The 18,546-nt window shown below is 51.4% G+C and overlaps 1 protein-coding gene across 2 annotated transcripts in view; it reads left to right on the forward strand.

Moving 5' to 3' along the window:
- The window catches only part of LMF1 (lipase maturation factor 1), a 150,788-nt gene that overhangs the window by 6,608 nt on the left and 125,634 nt on the right, over positions 1–18,546 (forward strand). The window contains exons 1-2 of one of the 2 annotated variants that reach the window (XM_048321003.1): positions 165–378; positions 8,883–9,192. In XM_048321003.1, the coding sequence (XP_048176960.1) occupies positions 165–378; positions 8,883–9,192 (524 nt within the window). Of the gene's footprint in view, positions 1–164; positions 379–8,882; positions 9,193–18,546 lie in introns of those variants that run through there. The other variant, XM_048321004.1, reaches the window with a different exon arrangement.

An 18,546-nucleotide genomic window follows, 5' to 3' on the forward strand; every position in this document is an offset into this window, starting at 1 on the left:
CCCTCACGCGCGCGCCCGGCCGGGCCGCCCATGCTCGCTGTGCCCGGCATGGCGGCGCCGCTTTGCAGAGAATTCTCCCTACTTCCCCCCATTTCTCCCCGATCTTCCCCGTTTCCCCCCGTCCCCGCCGTGTCCCCTCACGGGCCCGCCCCGCCCGGCCGCACATGCTCGCTGTGCCCGACATGGCGGCGCCCAGCGCGGGGCTGCGCCAGCGCCGCCCGGGCCGCGACCGAGCCCCCGATGGAGCCCCCGGAGCGGCCCCCGCTGCATCCCCCGATTCCCCCGAGCCCGGCGTCGGTGCCGCGGCCTCGCCGCTCTCCCCGGGCACCTTCTGGCTGACCCGCATCGTGCTGCTGCGCTCCATTGCCCTCCTGTACTGTGAGTGCCGGGCGGGCGCTGCCCCTGCGCCCCGCGCTGTCCCCGAGTGGTGAGCGGGGACGGCAGCCAGGGAACGGCTGGAGCTGTGCCAGGGAGGGTTAGGGGGGAAAGCAGGGAAAGGTTCTTCCCCCGGAGGGTGGTGGGGCACCGAGCAGGCTCCCCAGGGAATGGGCACATTCCCAAGGCTGCCAGAGCTCCAGGAGCGTTTGGACACCGCTCGCAGGCACGTGGTGAGATCCTTGGGCATGTCCTGTACAGGAACAGGACTCGGTGATCCCTGTGGGTCCTTCGCAATTCAGTTTATTCTATGATTATATGAACCTTGTGGGTCTCCTCCAGCTCAGGATATTCCATGATTCTCTTCTTTTTCACTTTCCTGGTGGGTTGGGAACCCTGTGGCTGATGCTGGGATGGGGTTGGTGATGTTGGAAGCTGGTGGAGCTGGAAGGAGAAGTTTGCTCACACCACAAGGCTGGTACCTTTCAGCAGAGCTGTTTGGAGCTGCTCATCCTTTCCCTTCAACTTGTGAGCTCCCAGTGCAAGAACTTTTTGTCTTATGCAGCAGCAGGACTAGAGAGAGAGTTGACATCCCTGGGTGCCAACACCACCAACTAGGACCTACAGTCGACATGACCTTAAATTATTCCACAGTAAAAGCAGTTTCCAGCCTCTGCCGTGCTTGTTTGCCTCTTGCTTTGGCACTGAGAGCTGCGCTCAAAGCCCGCTGGTGCTCCATTTAAAAATATTTACAGTGAAACCAAAACTGACAAGTAACACACTACGGTACAAATTCTAAACTTGCCCCAGATTTGTCCACGGAATCGTTAGAATTTGTAGCCTGCCAGCCTGCTTAGATTATTTTGCATCAAAACCATGCAGAAGTTGTAGTTTCGTATGGTTTTGACACGTGCTCTGGTTCTAGTTTGGTTTCAGCTCTCAGTGAAATGCGAGGTTATGACTCTTTCAGTCAAAATGAAAGCGATTCCAATATTCCCCCGTGTGTAAATCCAGGCTGCTGAGTTTCCCGTGGCTCAGTTTGCAGTTTTCTTATGAAAAACTGATTGCTGTTCTCTGCTGTGCCTTCGGTGGAGGCCGCTGCTTCCTGGTGGTGGATTTGGGGTGATAAATGTGCCACACCTGGGAGTTTACGGGGTGTTGGGGGTGGGAAGGGAGCAGGGGCTGCCCGGAGGGGTGGGAATTGGTGAAAATCAAAGGTGTGGGACTTTGTGGTGAGTGGGACAGCTGGGACAACGAGGTGGGGAACAAGGATCTGATTGGGGGTCAGGTGAGTTACTGGTGGAAGTGATTGAAACTGGTGGGCTGCAGGAGAAAAGGAGGCTGGGAGTGCCTGAGCCAGAGGATGAAGCTGAGTTTGCAGGTTGGTGAGTAGGTGTGGGATGCTAAAAAAGAGGGAGACTTCTTCATGGTACTTTTTCAAGCAAGAGAAAGGTGTGGGAACACCAGAAGGTAGCTGAGGGAGGGAGGAGACCCCAAAATGCTTCTGTAGTGTAGAACGAGGAAACCTTTTGGAGAGTGGAGTGTCAGAGGGAGGATTTTGAGTACTGGAGCTGGAAGGAGCGGGGCAGGAGGATGTTTGTGTCCCTTGTGAAGGGAAGAGGTATAGGAGAGAAAAGTTCACCTGCTTGTTGTGCAACTTGTGCTTGGCTGCACTCGGGTCCTAGGGAGTTCTGCTGCTGGTTTGGGGTGATCCAAGGTCAGGGACCTGGGCCTGGTTTAACACAGGTCAAATTCCTGCTGGCAGCAGTGCTGGGGCTGGCAATACAGCAGAGGTGTCCCACAAGAACTTGTGGGGTGGAAGCTGCTTATTGTGTGTTAGCTGGAGAGGTTGTGGGCAGGCAGATTCCCTCTGGGGCAGCCCTGGGGTGGGATGCTCCAGAGGGAAGGTGGATTGCCCTTTGATCTCTGTGGAGAGCCTGGGTTTTTTAGAAACAGCAGAAAACAATTTTGTGCCTCTGTGCCAAGCTGCTCTTGCAGGCTTTTTTCTGGAGATGGAAGCATTTACTGTGACAGCTGATTTTTCTCCCAGACGCGGCGATTCCGCGCGCGCCGAGGCTCAGACTCGCTGAGGAGACGGCTGATGCCGTTGTGACAGTTTGACATTCCTCAGTCGTGGGATGTTTTCCCCCCTTCTTTCATTTCACCCTTTTATGTGTAACCCTTTCCTTCCTGCTGGGCTGAGCAGTGAACCCTCTGAGGGGAATTTGTGTTAAGGTGTTGGGGAAGTGGGCACTGCCTGGTGATTGGAGCTCCTCTGGGAGCTGAGGGTTGTTCCCCCTCCTGGGTGGAATGGAGGGATGGGAGAGTGCAGGATCCTGAGGATGGGATGGAGAGAAATGGGATTTGGGGTGTACAGTGACCCCAAAGCGTGGTCTGGGGGCCTGTCACCTCCTTCCTGCCCCCCACCCCGTTCCCAAAGGAGGTGGTCATTGCCTGGTGCAGGCAAGGGAGATGTTTTCCCTGAGGATCTTCCCGTGTGGAAGGAGGACAGGCAGAGCAAGGCAGGTGTGAAGTGTCCTTCGGTGTGCCCTCTCTTCTCCCCTACCCCCTTTGCTTGTAACAGCTCTCCTTTTTTTTTTTTTTTTTTTTTTGTCTTTGGAAGGGATTTTCCAGGAGCAGCCGGAGCCTGGGAAGTCCCTGGCAAAGCAGCTGCTGTGTGAGAGGCAGGTTGGAGATGGGAGGTGGGAGAGGATCTGAGGATTTGGGGAGGTCAGAGACCAGCCCCACCTGCTGCTGGCAGGAGTGGGAAGGCAGGGAAAGTGGATCCAGCTGAAAGGGCTCTGTGAGGCTGGGTCCTTGCTGCACTGTCCTGGCACTCCATCCTTTGGAAGTTGTCTCTCTCCATGTTTCCTGATGGCTCCTTCAGGTCCTGGAAGGCCACAATGACATCTTCTCCAGGCTGAACAATCCCAGCTCTCCCAGCAGAGCTGCTCCATCCTTCTGCTCATCCTGGTGCCTCCTCTGGACTGGTTCCAGCAGTTTCACATCCTTCCCATGCTGGAACCCTGTGCTGAAGGCAGCTCTGCAGTGGGGTCTCACCTGGGCAGGGCACAGGTTCAGACCAATGCCAGTTTGGGATTTGCAGCCTTTCCATCCTGCTCTTGCCCTGTGTGTTTGTTCCCTGTGACAGGGGTCGGTGTTTTGGCAATACAGAAATACTTTGAGGTCTTGTTGGAAGTGCTCTTGCAGGTAAATAGCTGGTCCCAAAGCTCTCGACAACAAACGTGCAGTATTTGCTCCCTTCACCCTCCTTCTAAATCATTTTTAAATGCCCTTTTTGGGTGATTACTATTAGCAGATTCCAGCTGTAGAAATTGAAGTAATTAGATACCACCCTCCCCAGTCTCAGCCAGGCTCTGTGAAGAGCTTTGAAATAAAACCTATTATTTAAATCCAGTTTATCTTCCTTCTCCTTATGTATTGTTTAATAGTATTTTCTTTCCCCAGAGCTAGAGAGGTTCTTTCCCCAAGTATTTTCTTTCCCCAAGCTATGGGAGGTTCATGCTCCTTCTTCCTAAATCTGAAATCTAAAGCCCTCTCAGGGGGTTTGGCTTCCTGTAGGTTCCTGGCTCTCCCCGGTGTCCTTCCTCTTCTCTTTCTCTGCCATCTCCCCTGCTTTCCCTTCCCTCAGTTTTATTAAAAGGCTCCCAGTAGCTTTCAGCCTGCCTGGTCAGGATTAGAGAACATCTTCAGGCACTTTTGCTGCCCTGGAAGGTTTTATTTCAGCTCAGTGCTCGTTAGCAAGGCTGTGCAGCACCAGCAGCGTGTCAGCACTGGGTCTTCTGAGCAGCTGCATCCCCCTGGAAAGGGAAAAAGGTTCCCTTCTCCACTCTTGTTATCAAGCTCCCAGTCAGCTCCTTGCCCAGAGCTGCTCTGGAGCAGAGGGATCTTCCCAGGGCATCCTCCAGCTGCAGGCTGGGGTGGTTTTGAACAGCCTGGGACCCAAAGGGAAGCTTTTTCTATTTACACACCTTTTCAAACAAGGAGGCAACAGGGAGATGAGCACTTCAAAACCCCCCCCAGCAACCACCCCAAAGTCTTCAGCTTGGCTGTGAAAGGCAAGAAAACAAAAAAGGTGTTAAGAACAGAGGACTTTGTTGTGTGTTTTTTGTGGGTGCTTGGCTTCACCCTTCACTCGGTGCTCTGGTGTTGTTGCTTCTGTGTTGCAAGACTTTGCAGGGGAATTCATCAATTGGGAACTTACTCGATTCATTTCTCTGGTAATAAAGAAAATACCAGGAATATTCTGCTCTTCCTTCTTTCCAGCAGTCCAACCTCAGCTTGCAGCAGCCAGCTCAGGGCCTGCCCAAATGCCTCCTTGGGTCCAAGGGACACTTGATAAACTGCTCCAGGCAGACTTTGTGTGTGTGTGTGTGTGTGTGCAAAATGTTGTTTGGTTTTCAGGCAGAGCTCTGTGCTCTTGGTTCAGTTCTTCTTGTGGTTTAGGCATTAAGGAAAAGTTAAGGCTTCTTTTAACAGGGCGTGGGGGAAGAGAGAAGAAGCCATATGACTGAAAAGTTTTGGATTTCACATCTTTAAACCTTTCCTGAGCATGAAGAATGGGATTCGCTCATTCTCCTACCATGAGAGGCTGAGCCTGGACTGGGGGAAAGGAGCTGAGGTGCCAGGGAAATCTGGATGGAGTGAATCCTTTTGGATGGGGACGCTTGGGTGGTGGTTATTGGTACCATGTGGGATTGAGCAAGGAACACGCTGGGTTTGGGGGGAGAGAGGAGGCTGGGAGGGGAAGGAGAAGGTGGAGAGGGGGGAGTTAATGGAAAAGTACAGTGAAGCACCTTGTGAGGTGAGGATAAGTAGGGAAGGTCTATTAGCAGCCCTGATAATTTGCATGTATTATGTAAAGCTCAGCTGGCAGCAGGGAGAGCTCCCATGTGAGCTGTCAAAGCTCCGCAGTGGGAGGCAGACCCGGAGCTGCTCCACTCCTGCCACCTGCACAGCCTGAGGAATGGCAGATCAGCTGGAACAGAGGGCACTGGCCTGGGCTGAACGCTCCCAAATCCTGGAAGTGTCCATGAAAAGCACAGGCAGTGAGCGGCCCCAGGGCTGATGGAAGCCTGGTGGGGGCTTGTGCCAGGTCTGGAGGCTTGGAGGGGCGCGGGGTCCCCGGGAAAAGCTCCAGGACTGAGGGGAAGTGGGTCAGCGTGCCCCAAGCCCAGCAGAGGGGTGATTGTGCCAGTCAGTGCCCAAGGTGGAAGCAGCTTGTTTGCCTTGGAAGGAGTGGAAGATGCAGAGTGGAAAATCCCCGATCACGAGGCCACAGGGAGAGAGGTTCTGGAATAGGGGTTGAGGAAGAAGCACAGGCTTTGGGGGAAAAGGGACTTTTTTTACCCCCCTGACTAAGCCAAGGTCAAAGGGAAGGTTCCTGGAGAAGGGAGCAGGGCCTGCTACACTGAACTTGAGGATCCAGTTTCTCTGGGGTTCAGGGAGAGGAAGCAATGACAAGCTGATAAATAACTTCCCTTTTTCCCTCCTGGATCTAGGCATCTCCTGTGTTGCTGAAATCCTTTGTGGTCTCTGTCTTCAGTTTCGGCTCTTCCCTGTGTCCAGCAGCACAGGAGCTGCTGCCTGAGGGGGAAACCTCTTGGAGAGGGAGCTGGGAGGGCATGGATGGATGGGTGGGTGGAAGAGGGAGCTGCCTGGGGGATGAGCCCTTCAGAGGTGCTCCAGAAGATGCTGGAGATGGGTGAAGAGGGAGCCCGGAGTCATCCAGACGCAGACTGAGCGTGGGGAGTGTCCAGGAGAGGGAGCTGGATCCGGGATGGAGCTCTGGGAATGCTGCACGTGTGTGAGCATCACCTGGGAGGTGATGGATCAAACACAGGTGGAACAGTGGGATTTGCTTTGGGGGAGGTGAATTCTCCCGAAATTAGGGTGGCTGCTGCTGGGGTTTGGCTGCAAAGGGTGATGTGGGAAATCCCAGCAGTGGGAAATGGATGTCCTGGGAGGAAACCCCTTTGGAGCCTGAGCTGGGCCATCCTAAAATGTGCATTTCATGGCAGCTCCAGTGCTGTGTTTGCTGCCTGCAGGCTCAGGGAGGCTGAGCACGGTTTTGTCTGTACCATGTGGACTTTGCTGGAATTGCTGGCGTTTGTTTTTCCTAATTTACCTTTTCCTTGTTTGTCTGGCATACAGTGCAGGGGTCTAATTTAGACTTTTTTAGGCAAAAACCTGCTCAGCACTTCTTATGGGTTGGGGCAGCAATTCTGGAGCTTTTAGAGGTGAATTTGATTAGCACTTTTGGAAAACTGTGCAGCAAATTGCAGTGCTAATCATGGGAAATCAAGCCATGGAGTTTTAAGGCAGAACTGGCCTTTGCTTGGCTTTTTTTTTAGCCAGAAATGAAGCTATTAAGCTGTCTAAAGCTCAGAAGAATTATATTTCAATTATATTTCTGCTGGTTTCATGTCAGGCTTTCTGATTACACGGTTGTACTGAGCTGAGTGTTGGTAGAAAATATGAATAAAATAGAAAACACTTAACCTGTGCTCCAGAACTGATCCTGTAGTGTTGGCATCAGTTTTTCTCATGTCTCTCCCTGTCCATAATTGAATAAAATAATTGAATAAAAATGTCTTTTATTTGTAAAATTATTCACTGTGTATAAAAGATGGATGGGAAGAGACACAACCAATTAACTCCCAACTTTATTGTGTCATCCCTGGGGTTCAGGATCTGCTGGAATCAAAGGGAACCCTTGCAGTGACCTCTGCTGTGTGTTGGATGATGACTTTTAGTGGTTTTAAAATGAGAATAAAATCCATGGCTGTGTGCTGAGAGCTGGGGGAGTGTTAAGTGGATTAAGTGGAACCCACTGGAGACCTTTGTCTGGGGAATGGGACTTTCAGTTGGATTCCCTGGGGCTGCAGACTTTGGGTTGCTGCTCCAGACTTCAAAGAAATGGGAATTTGGGCTCTGATTTCACACAGGCTCTCCCCCAGCGCTTCCAGTTCGAGACACCAGATGAACACCAGGATTGTTGTTTGCAGAATGCCAGCATTGAGATAAGCAAGGAAACAGATTTGATCATTAACCAGGGAGCATTGGGGAGGGGAACAAATCAGCCTTTTGCAAGAGCTCTGGTGCTGCTGCCCGTGACATGGCTGGTGTTTGGATAATGTTTGAAGGATGGGTAAATTAGTGGATGCAGCCTAATCAGGAAATGTTGGCCTTGCTCATTACTGGTTTTTTTTTTCCCCCCTGAGATGTGGAGATTACTGGAGTTACAAACTGCAAATTGGTAACTGCAGGAGATGCCTAAAATATGAGATAATCCCTAAAAACTGCCCAACTTTCTCTGTAGGCCATCAAAAGATCTGTAATTAAATTGCTGATGTGCTGTTAAAAAAAGCATTTGGCTGGTCTAAGATAGTCCAGGGCAGGAGCAGAGACACTATAAACGGGACATCTGTAGTGACGTGGGAAAGTGGGAATTCAGGGGATGGGAAGATGTTAAGATCTTGGATTTCCAACCTTCCAGGGTATGGGAGGATGCAGAGGGTCAGGCCATGGCAGAGCTGCTGTTTGGGGCAGTTGTGGAGAGCCACGAACCATTGTCTGCCCAAAGAACTGAGCGTGCCTGGAACAGCTCCAGGGTCCTCAGCACAGGAAGGAATCGTTGGAGCAACTCCAGAGCTGCTCCCAGGGCTGGAGCCACGCTGGGAGAGCTGGGGGTGTTCACCTGGAGGAAACTCCAGGGAGACCTCAGAGCCTCTTCCAGGGCCTAAAGGGGCTCCAGGAGAGCTGGAGAGGGACTTGGGACAAGGCATGGAGGGACAGGACACAGGGAATGGCTTCCCACTGCCAGAGGGCAGGGATAGATGGGATATTGGGAAGGAATTGTTCCCTGTGAGGGTGGCGAGGCCCTGGCACAGGGTGCCCAGAGAAGCTGGGGCTGCCCCTGGATCCCTGGGAGTGTCCAAGGCCAGGCTGGACATTGGGGCTTGGAGCACCCTGGGACAGTGGGAGGTGTCCCTGCCCGTGGCAGGGGTGGGATGAGAGGATCTCTAAGATCCCTTCCCACCCAAACTATTGTGGGATTCTGTGAACACCTCTTCAATGGGGTGTATGAGTTTAAAATGTCTCATTAGCAATAATTTGAAATATGAAGTGTTTTTAATATAAGGAAAAGATTCCGGTCCGTGATAGATGCCCAGGAAATGTTACATAAAGATGGAGATCTGCTCTCCTCCAAAGCCAAGAGAGGATGTACAGAGTTCCTTTGCCTTCTGCATTGTGGTTTATAGAAACCATGGGATCCTGGAGTGCTTTGGGTTGGAAGGGACCTTAAAGATCATCCAGGTGCACCCCCTGCCATGAGCAGGGAACCTTCTGCTTGAGCACTGTTGGAGATGAGGGTTTGTGAATGAATTCCTTCCACGAATTGCTTCTGTAACTCTGGATTCAAAACACATCCCTCATCCTGGGTGATTCCTAACGCATTTTCCCCTCTCCTTGTTTTCCTGCAGTCGTGGCCTTCCTGGTGGCGTTCCACCAGAACAAGCAGCTGATAGGAGAGAAGGGGCTGCTCCCCTGCAAGCTCTACCTGCAGGATGTCAAGAAGTACTTCAAAGGGAAGGTGGGCCTGGATGCCTTGAGCTACGCACCCACGCTCATCTGGTTCCTGGACTGGTCTGACATGGACAGCACCCTGGATTGCCTGGCCCTGGCTGGCCTGGCAGTGGCAGCCTTTGTGCTGCTGACTGGCTGTGCCAACATGGTCCTCATGTCCCTGCTGTGGCTGCTCTACCTCTCCTTGGTCAACGTTGGACAGATCTGGTGGGTTCTCAATCCCTCTTATTTTGCTTTTCCCTCGTGCTGTTTGTGGTGCACATTGATTTTCCTGTTCTGTTTGGAGCATTGGAAGGTTCCATTCCCTCCATCCCTCCTCCCCAGTCCCTCTCCAGCTCTCCTGGAGCCCCTTTAGGCCCTGGAAGAGGCTCTGAGGTCTCCCTGGAGTTTCCTCCAGGTGAACACCCCCAGCTCTCCCAGCGTGGCTCCAGCCCTGGGAGCAGCTCTGGAGTTGCTCCAACGATTCCTTCCTGTGCTGAGGACCCTGGAGCTGTTCCAGGCACGCTCAGTTCTTTGGGCAGACAATGGTTCGTGGCTCTCCACAACTGCCCCAAACAGCAGCTCTGCCATGGCCTGACCCTCTGCATCCTCCCATACCCTGGAAGGTTGGAAATCCAAGATCTTAACATTGCTCCTCACCAGCTTATCCATGTAGGAATGTGAGATAAGGACAGCACCTGGCACAAATTATTTATGGGCGTCTCCCAGCTCTGTCTTACCTGGGCTATCCACCCTGATTTCTCCTCTGTCAGTTGCCTGCAGGATTGGATTTGATGATCCTCGTGGCTCCCTTCCCACTGAGGTTATTCCATAACATTCCGTGCTGTGTCATCCCAGCTGTGCAGTGCTTCCCCTCGTGGCTGCTGCAAGAGAATTCCCTCAATAATTACTTTTAGGATGGTTTCTCAGTTTTCAGCTCTGTCCAGAAAAGAGCTGGAATTCTGTATTTCAGAATAAGTACAGAAAGCTTGTTGGGGGGGGGGAAGGAGAAACCCTGACACCCTGTAAATCACCTTGCTGCAGGGCAGGGCTGTGGTGCAAAAATAAAGGGTGTAGGATGTCCTTGCTCTTGTGAAGACCCCAAATACATTCGTTGAAAGAGGATGTGCCCTTAATAAAACCCTTCCGAAGAGGTCCTTTAGGTGACCTCTTTGCCTGCAGCTGAGGTGATGTGGGGCCTTTGCAGAGGGAAAAGGTTCTGCTGTGAAGAGGTGCCCAGGGATATTCTTCCCAAATTTTCTGGCTCTACAGCGGGACACCTTTTCCACAGATGGGCTCAGTGGATTTGGTTTTAAGGATTTGGGTGTGCTGTCCCCTTCATTCCCATCCTACTCTGGCTGGAATGTAAGTGGGTGAAGGAGAACAGCCTCTGAAAAGCTCCATTCTCTGAGCTCTTAACTCAGCATGAACTTAAAGCTGTGAAACCAAGCCAGAGAGCTGGAAAAATAACTTGGTGGATGGTTTTTCATTGCCTGTTTCCAGATTGTTCCAGAGCTGCTTGTCTGTTTTCTGGATGTTTTAATGCTGAAGGGCAGGAATTCAAGCATCATCCTGGCTCTGGTTTCCAGGGATACAGGAGCCTCTGCTGTAGCAGAGCAATCTGGATGTGATCCTTGACTTCTTCCTCTTTATGTTTCTGTTTGGAAGGGGGGAAAATAAAAATCCCAACAACCTCCCCCTGAAGCTGCCAAGGTTTTGTAGCTGAGAGCTGGAGCTGCAGTGACTCCAAGGCTGGAGGTTTGGTGGGTTAATTCTTGGAGCAGTGGGATAATTAAGACAGGCTCTCTTCATTAGTGCCCACAGCTCTCTGGAGAGCTCTTTGTGCTGGTGCTGTAGAGTTCTGAGAGTTTTATTTTTAATAAAAAGCTCCACCTGGGATGTGTTTTCCATGTGTTTGAGCAGTGTGTGCAGTGCTGGTCCTCTGCTCCCACTTCTCCTGGCACAGGGGGTGGTGTCTCCTCTGGCAGTCCTGCAGAGCTCCCGAGGTTTTACCAGAAGAATTCCAGGTGTGCCTGGTGAACTTGGAGTGTTTTTTTTGGCACCTTTTTCAAGGAAGAGGAGAAAGGTGGTGGATACAGAGGGGAGCCTTCTCCTCTCTTCCACCAGACCATGTCCAAACTCCTCTTCCTGAGCAGGGTGGAAGCTCAGGGATGAATTTTGGGTCTCTTCCCAGCTCCAAGACAATGATCTGCCTGGCAGGAATGCACATGGAGCCTGGAGTTTGCCTGTTGTGGTTGAAAGGAATTGACTCTTGGTAGTTGAGATAAGGCTGGATTCCCTCCCCCCTGCCCCCTTTCTCCTTGAAATTTGGGGGGTGAAATCTAGCCTGGTGCTCCAGGGATTGGGTTGGGATCTTCTGGGAAAGGGGTAAGAGAGAAAAGGGGGGAGTGGGGATGTTCCCTCAGCTTCATTTCCTCTTAATATCCTATATTAAACAGGAAATGAGGTGGCTGTTGGGAGGGAGAAGAATCAAAGCAGCCCAGCTCCTTCAGCTGCAGCCTCATTTTTCATCAGATCCTCTGGAATGGGTCGCTGGGTGGCCAGACCCAGATTATTCCTGTTGTGCATGTGGTGTGACATGGAATTCTCTGGAGAGGGGGATGCTGGGTGCTTCCAGTGCAGGGAATGAGCAAAGCAGGATTCCCTGAATTCTCCCTGTCCCTCAGGAATTGTGGTGGTGGAAAGGGGTGAGCTCAGAGTACCCAAAATCTGCTGGTGGGTGGGCAGCATTGGCCTTAGAGCTTAGGCTGGCCTTAAAACCAAGGCTGGCTTTAAAATTCCTGTCTCACACTGGTTCGTAGGTGGGGTTAGATGGTCCTTTAGTTGTCCTGCTCCCAGTTTGGGGCAGATTGAGAGGTTTTGATGAGTTCTGTTGCTTCTCTGAAGCACCTGCAGGAGACCACAGCTCTCCTGGGAAGGACAATGTCAGGCATTCCTGACAGGAGTGATGAGGCAGCTCAGCAGAGAGGTGCCTGAAATGAGGAAGAACTTCCTCCTGTGGCCACATTATTTTGAGTTTTTGTACAAAATCTTGCTGTCCCTGTTCACTGGCCAGTGTGGGCTGCTCTGAGCCAGCCCCGTGGGCTCTCCCATCCACCAAAACCTTCAGCTGAGCTTGCCTGGGAAGCCAGTCCAGGGAAGATCCAGCGTGCTAAGCAGGAATAGAGCTCTCCTCTTCAGGCCAGTGAGGGACAATTTATTCCTTTTATCGCCTTTTTGTCTATTTTAATTGTAAATGTCCCTATTTGTTTTGGGCTGCAGTCCCCAGACCCTGGGCGCTGCTGAAGGAGCAGCTCTTTCAACTGCTGCCCAGCTGGCTTGGGCTCAGCCAGGGGAAGCTTTGGAAGAGCAAAGTGTCTCCTTTGAAGGGCAGGACACGCTCCCTGCCTGCCCTGGCCCCACCTGGCAGCTGGGGAATATCCATGAGCCTGAGGACAGCACAGCCAGGAGCAGCTGAGGGCTTGGAGGGTGTTAAACCCCCCAGGAAAACTGCTCCTGTGAGCTGTTTGTAGTGGGGTTTGAAGGGTAAGGATTATTTTGGCAACCTAAAATCCCAAGAACCGGGCCCAGTTTGTTGCCCTTGACTTTGCCAGTTTGTTGTCTTCCACTCTGAACAGTCTGCAATAAGATGCACCTCGGTGGGTCTCAAAATTAAGTGACCTTGTGGAGAAATGAATTTATTTTGGTGCCTGGGAAGTGTGGGGTCAAGATTCCCAGTGCTCTCCACCTTCATACTGGGCAGGTTTTGTCCTTCTGGGCACAGTGTTTCCCAAAACAGCTGTGGGTCTGCTTGGACTAAACCCGGGTGTGTTTGGGGTCAAGGCCACCTGTGTGATGGGGTCACACTCAGTGTGTCCAGCTTAAAATACTGGGGTGTTTTTTTCTTTTATCCCCATCTGCCACTTTTAAACTTTTTCCTTTTGAAGTAGGAGACCGTCAAGAGTCTCAAAATCTGCCAGGGCAAAGAATATTTCCTATCTGACCCGTTGGGTGAAGTGCTGAATCGTGATATTCATTTTAACCTCGATTATTCCTGTCATTTCTGCACTAGTAAAATAGGAGTAAAGTGATAGTGGTCCCAGGTTGAGTAGAGTAGAAGCTGTTTAAAGATGTTTTAAAAGATTTTTGTTGGAATTCCTCATAGTTCCAACATCCACTTTGCAGCCTGCGAATCCAGCTTGTCCAGAGCACAGCTCCACTGGTCCCATACAAAAGGCTTTGCCTTTCTCCCACTTCCTCCCTTCTGAATATTCCTATAATGGATTTTCATCCATTTGAACAAGGATGTGGGAAAAGCTGCCCCTTGGTTTAATCAAAATCCCTGTTGCAGGTGGCCCTGTGAAGCCTCCATTTGAGGCTTCTTTCCCTGTGGTTTCTGTGGGATCTGTGTTTGTGGGGATGGGCATTGTCCTGTGGCAGGACAAGCTCTGTGGGAGAGGCTTCCAGCAGGAGTTAAATCAGCTTTGTTCCAGAAGCACTAATGCACTTCTAAAGTGACTTAGTAATTCTGGAATAAATTCACTTTTATCCCCCAGTAAGGTGTCTCCAGAGAGCTATTACATTTTCTTATAGAAACAAACTTTTTAGCTACTCTGCCACTGATCTCCTGTTTCTTCTGCTGTTGTTTCCTCCCTTCCAGCACTTCCAACTGGCATCTGAAACCCCTTCCTTTCCCTGGGTTGTTGTGTTGGGTCATTTCCCAAAGCTCATTGCCCGTTGTCGGACAGCACAGATTTAAAAAAAAAAAACAACAACAAAAAAAGCTGGAATTGTGGGATTTTAAATGGTGTTGCCTTTATTTTCATTCATGATTCTGGTGGAGTTACAGGAGCTCAAGGGAATAAGTTAAACAAGGCAATAAATAAAATGTTATAGCATGAGGTGGCTACAAAAAGAGGTTCTTTTCAGTGTGTTCTTCCCTTGTGGAAAAGGGTGGTGCAGCTACTGCCAGCAGGTATTTAGGGTCAAGTGAGACCAAGCAGCACCTTTTTTTTTCCTGCAAGGAATATGAAACAGAGCTTCTGTGGCCTTTGAAGCCTGAAAATTGCACAGAGGGGAGGAGATGCTCCACAACTTCCTGGTGGTTTTTCATCTTTAGCTGCTGGAACAGAACAGCTTGGGAGTTTCATATGGAAGGATGAGGCTTGTCTCTGAGGCAGGTGATTTAATTGCAATTAAATGACTGTGATTAGAAGTTCATCTGCAGCAGAGAAAGAGGAAAGGCTGGTGTGTGGTGGAGGGCTAGTGGGGTTTGTCTCATTAAAAAGCACTTGACCCATTCAGGGTTTAATCAGGGTGTGCTGGGGGCTGGGTCAGGCTGAGCTCCAGTGGCTGCTGGAGCTCAGGAGATGCTCAGGGAGTGTTTTCCCTCTCCAGGAAGCTGCTAGTGGCCATTCAGTGAGCCTCTTCCCATGTTCTTTCTTCTTATTTTCTACACTTTTGGGTTCTGAGACTAAAGGGTGTTTGTCCAGAGTGATCCAGCCCAGTAAAGGTTGGAGACAGATCTTTGAGTTTCTCATTCCAAGCTGGAAAGCAGCCAGGGTGTGAATTGGGGCTGGATTAGGCAAAGCATTCCCACTTTTTAGCGTGTTGGTTTGTGACTCTTTGATGGTGAGGGCGCAAGAGTGTGAACAGAATCATCCTGGAATGGATTGGGTTGGAGGGACCTTAAAGCTCATCCCATTCCACCCCTGCCATGGGCAGGGACACCTTCCACTGTCCCAGGGTGCTCCAAGCCCTGTCCAGCCTGACCTTGGACACTTCCAGGGATCCAGGGGCAGCCCCAGCTTCTCTGGGCAGCCTGTGCCAGGGCCTGCCCACCCTCCCAGCCAGGAATTCCTTCCCAATATCCCACCTAACCTTGCCCTCTGACAGTTTGAAGCCATTCCTGCTTGTCCTGTCCCTCCATTCCTTGCAAATCCTTTCTCCATCTTTCTTGCAGGCTCCCTTCAGGTCCTGCAAGGTCACAGTTAGGTCACCCTGAAGTTCTCCAGGCAGAATAATCCCAACTGTCCCAGCTGTTGCTCCCAGCAGAGCAGCTCCATCCCTCTGACCATCCTGATGGCCTCCTCTGGCCTGGAGGAGCCCTGTCCTGACCAGCAGATGAGAGAATCCCCCTTGGAGCTCCCAGCAGCCCAATCCAGCTGCAGCAGGGATCAGTGGATCCCCTCTGGAGCTGTGCTGGCTTTTTAAGCAGCGTGGATAATTCAGGAAGACCTTTTGTCAGACACTGAAGAATCAGGAGCTGGGCAAGGAAGGAGTAGGAACCTGGGTGTCCTGGGTTTTGTCAGGACACCTGGGATTCTCTGGGATCACAGCACAGGTGGGAGTGGATCTCTCAGCTGTGCTTGACTGAGTGACCTTGGCAAGGCTTCCCATCAGTCTCTATCCTGCTTTATCAGCCTGTCTGGAAGTGATACAAGCTTGTACTGAGGGACTGGAATTCTTAACTGAGACCAGCTTTCCATTCAGGTTGGAAGTGGAAGCAGAAATTCACGTCATGCCTGAGTCCAGTGTCCAGTTTTGGGTATTAAAAAGAAATATCTTTAGATAAATCTCATTAACCAATATCACCTTGGTGCCTGGGCTAAACTGGAGTAATTTGGAGGTTTTTAGGGCCTTGCAAATAAGTCTTTACCCAGAACCCTTTTTGCAGCCTGGCTTTATTTTCCCAGCTCTCCAAAATACCCCAATGACAACAACAAGAAGAAAAGTTAGAATATCTTGCTCCTTTATCAGGCCTTGGCAGGGAAGCTCAGGAATTTCTTTGTTATTGTGGCTTGCAGCCTCGCATCCCTTCTGCTCTGAGCTGCCCTCCCTCCGTCCCCAGCAAGCAAAGATTATCTCTGGAAGCGTAAAGCCAGCCTTGCAGGATCTCAGGGGGTCATCCTTCCTGCCCAGGAAGCTGCTTTTTGGCGCTTCCTCCTTGCCCAGAAGAGAGGGAAGGGATCGGTTTCAAAGAATGCTGCGAGCAGCCCTGAGCGCTGGAGATGACACATTAATGAAAACAAAGATTAATTCCATGTGACACCGTTGCCTTGCAGTACAACCGGGAGCTAATGAAGCTAATGAGAACCATATTTGGGGTGAGAGATGAAAATTTAATTGTGGCTGATGGCAGAAATGAATCATGGAGTGTTTTCCCCCCCTCCCAGCATGGGGAAGGTTTTCCCCTCCCTGCCCCTGGGGTTGGGGTAGGAGCAGTCCTTGAGAGGGGCCAGGTGGGATCTGCTCAGCTGGAATTCCAAGTGGATGGGCAGGAGGAGGTGATCCATGGCTGGATTAGTCCTGGAGACCTAGAAATGTGTGAGGTAAGTGTAGGTGGCACTGGGGAATCTCAGTCTGCAGAGTGCTTGGCAGCAGGGGCCAACCCCAGAGAGATTCATTAGTGCAATTAAAGGATTCTTTTTTTAATCAAGGAATTACTCACATCCTGTTTTCCTGGGGTTTTACCTGCAGAGCCTTTCTGCTGGTACAGTAGGATCATAGCAGTGCTCAAGAGGTGATTCCCACTTGTTCCAGGTCCTGAATGTGTCCAGGCTGATGCTGATCCCGTGGTTTTCCATCAGGGTCTGTGTCCAGTTGTGCTCCTGCTTCTGGGCACGCACTGGTTTGGCAGCCTGGGGTCCTCTTCCTGCTGCCTGTTCCCATTCTCCCCTTCCCCTGGGCTCAGTGTCCAGCTTAAGGAGCAGCTCAGAGCAGGATTCCCAAGGCTGCCACTTCAGCATCTGCTTTTGGCACTGGCAGGATTTTACCAAAGCAAACCCCGCTGGAGTCTGACAAATTGTGCAGTCACCTAAGCCAGGGTTTGGAATCATTTTTTGACTTTGGAAACGAGTGTGGGCAGAGTTGGTGAGTGCTGGGGCTCAGCTGGATAATTCCCATTTGGTCTCCTGACCAGGCCTTTGCCAGGGGAGCACAATGTGGTGCTTTGGGAAGAGCCAAGTGGATGCACAGGATGGGACATCCCATTCCGCATCCCCTGCTTGGCTCCAGCCCTGCCCAGGCACCTTTCCCAGCACCGAGGAGCAAACCTTCTCCTCCTCCTTCTCCTCCTCCTTTATTTTTAATGTTAGCCCCGTTCCTCCCATTTAAATGTGGATGTTGTAATTACAGAGCACAGAATCCCAGCTTTTAGAGCTCTGTGACCACAAGAAAGTGAATCCAGAAACCAGACTGGTTTCATTTGCTCCCATTCCAGCTGATTTCCTCCCCCCACCACGGCTGTGCAGTGCTGAAGGCTTGGCAGGGACCAGAACCAGCTGTCAGAAAGGTTTCTTACCCCCACACTTTTAAGTTAATGATGTTCTGAAATTAATGGTGCACCAGGCTAATCCTGGATCTCATTTTGATGGATTTGCTGTCTCTTGCCAGCCATGTTTCCCAACTGGGCTGGGGAAGTGCATCCCCAGGTCCCAGGGAAGAAAAACGGGTGGTTTTCCATCCTAAGTGTTTACAGCTTTAATTTGGTTGGTATATTGTGGTTTTCCAGCAAGCTTTCAGTAACTTTTGGAAGCTGTGGATGAGCTTTTCCACTCCTCAGAGCCAGGGAAGTGGCAGTGTCTGGGTGTCCCTTTGCTCTGGAAGGGGCTGTGGCCCCAGGCCGGGCGCAGGAGAGGCTCAAGCTGTGGCACAGGGGGGAGAAGCTGAAGGAGCTGAGTTGGAGTAGCTGAGGGAAAGGAAGAGTGGGAAAGGAGACAGAGATCAGTTGTGTGAAAGAAGCAGAGAGGTTGGAACACTGGCACAGAGTGCCCAGAGGGGTTGTGGAGTCACCCCTGGAATTGTTCCAGGCCAGGTTGGATGGGGCTTGGAGCAGCCTGGAACAGTGGAAGGTGTCCCTGCCCATGGCAGGGGTGGCACTGGATGAGCTGTGAGGTTTTTCCACCCCAAACCATCCCAGGATTCTGCTCTCTGTCCTGTCTCCCTGTGGACAGGACAAGAAGCTGCTGGTTTGTGTGATGGGAAGGAAGATCCAGGTTAGGCATAAGGAAAAGCCTCCTAAATGTCCCTGTGGAACAGCCCCAGGCTGGATCCCTGGAGAGGGAGGGGAATCTCAGTTTCTGCTTGGCCAGGCCTCTGGCTGAGGTGCTCCTCACACAGTCCTGTCCCAGGACAGGTGCATTTCCCACATTTTCTGTACTTCCATGGCTTCACCCTTTTGAACACCATGCTGGCTTTGTGGCAGGTGGCTCATCCAGCTTTCCCTGTTGCTGGAATTTTGGAAGGAAGCTGCAGCTGTGTGTGTCCATTTGGTTGCCTGCTGTGGCCTGAGGCTGCTCCAGGGGAGATGATCCCCTGCTTCCTTCCCTCCCTGCCACAGGGAAGATCTGGATAGTTAAAAATGCCACATTCCCACCTTCCCAGGGATGGGATACCTCACAGTGGTGCTCCCAGCTTGTGGAGACTTCCTGGAAACCTCCTTTTGGGAACCAAATCCTGATGGAAAATAGGAAATATTCCTGTACCCAAATAACTTTTCCCTCATCCCGGGTTCCAGAGCCCAGAGAAAGGAGAGGGATTCCTGATGGAGATGGAAGTTGACATCTGGGTTCACGTTCCATG

Source organism: Corvus hawaiiensis, chromosome 16 (assembly GCF_020740725.1).
Source record: "Corvus hawaiiensis isolate bCorHaw1 chromosome 16, bCorHaw1.pri.cur, whole genome shotgun sequence".
NCBI lineage: Eukaryota > Metazoa > Chordata > Aves > Passeriformes > Corvidae > Corvus > Corvus hawaiiensis.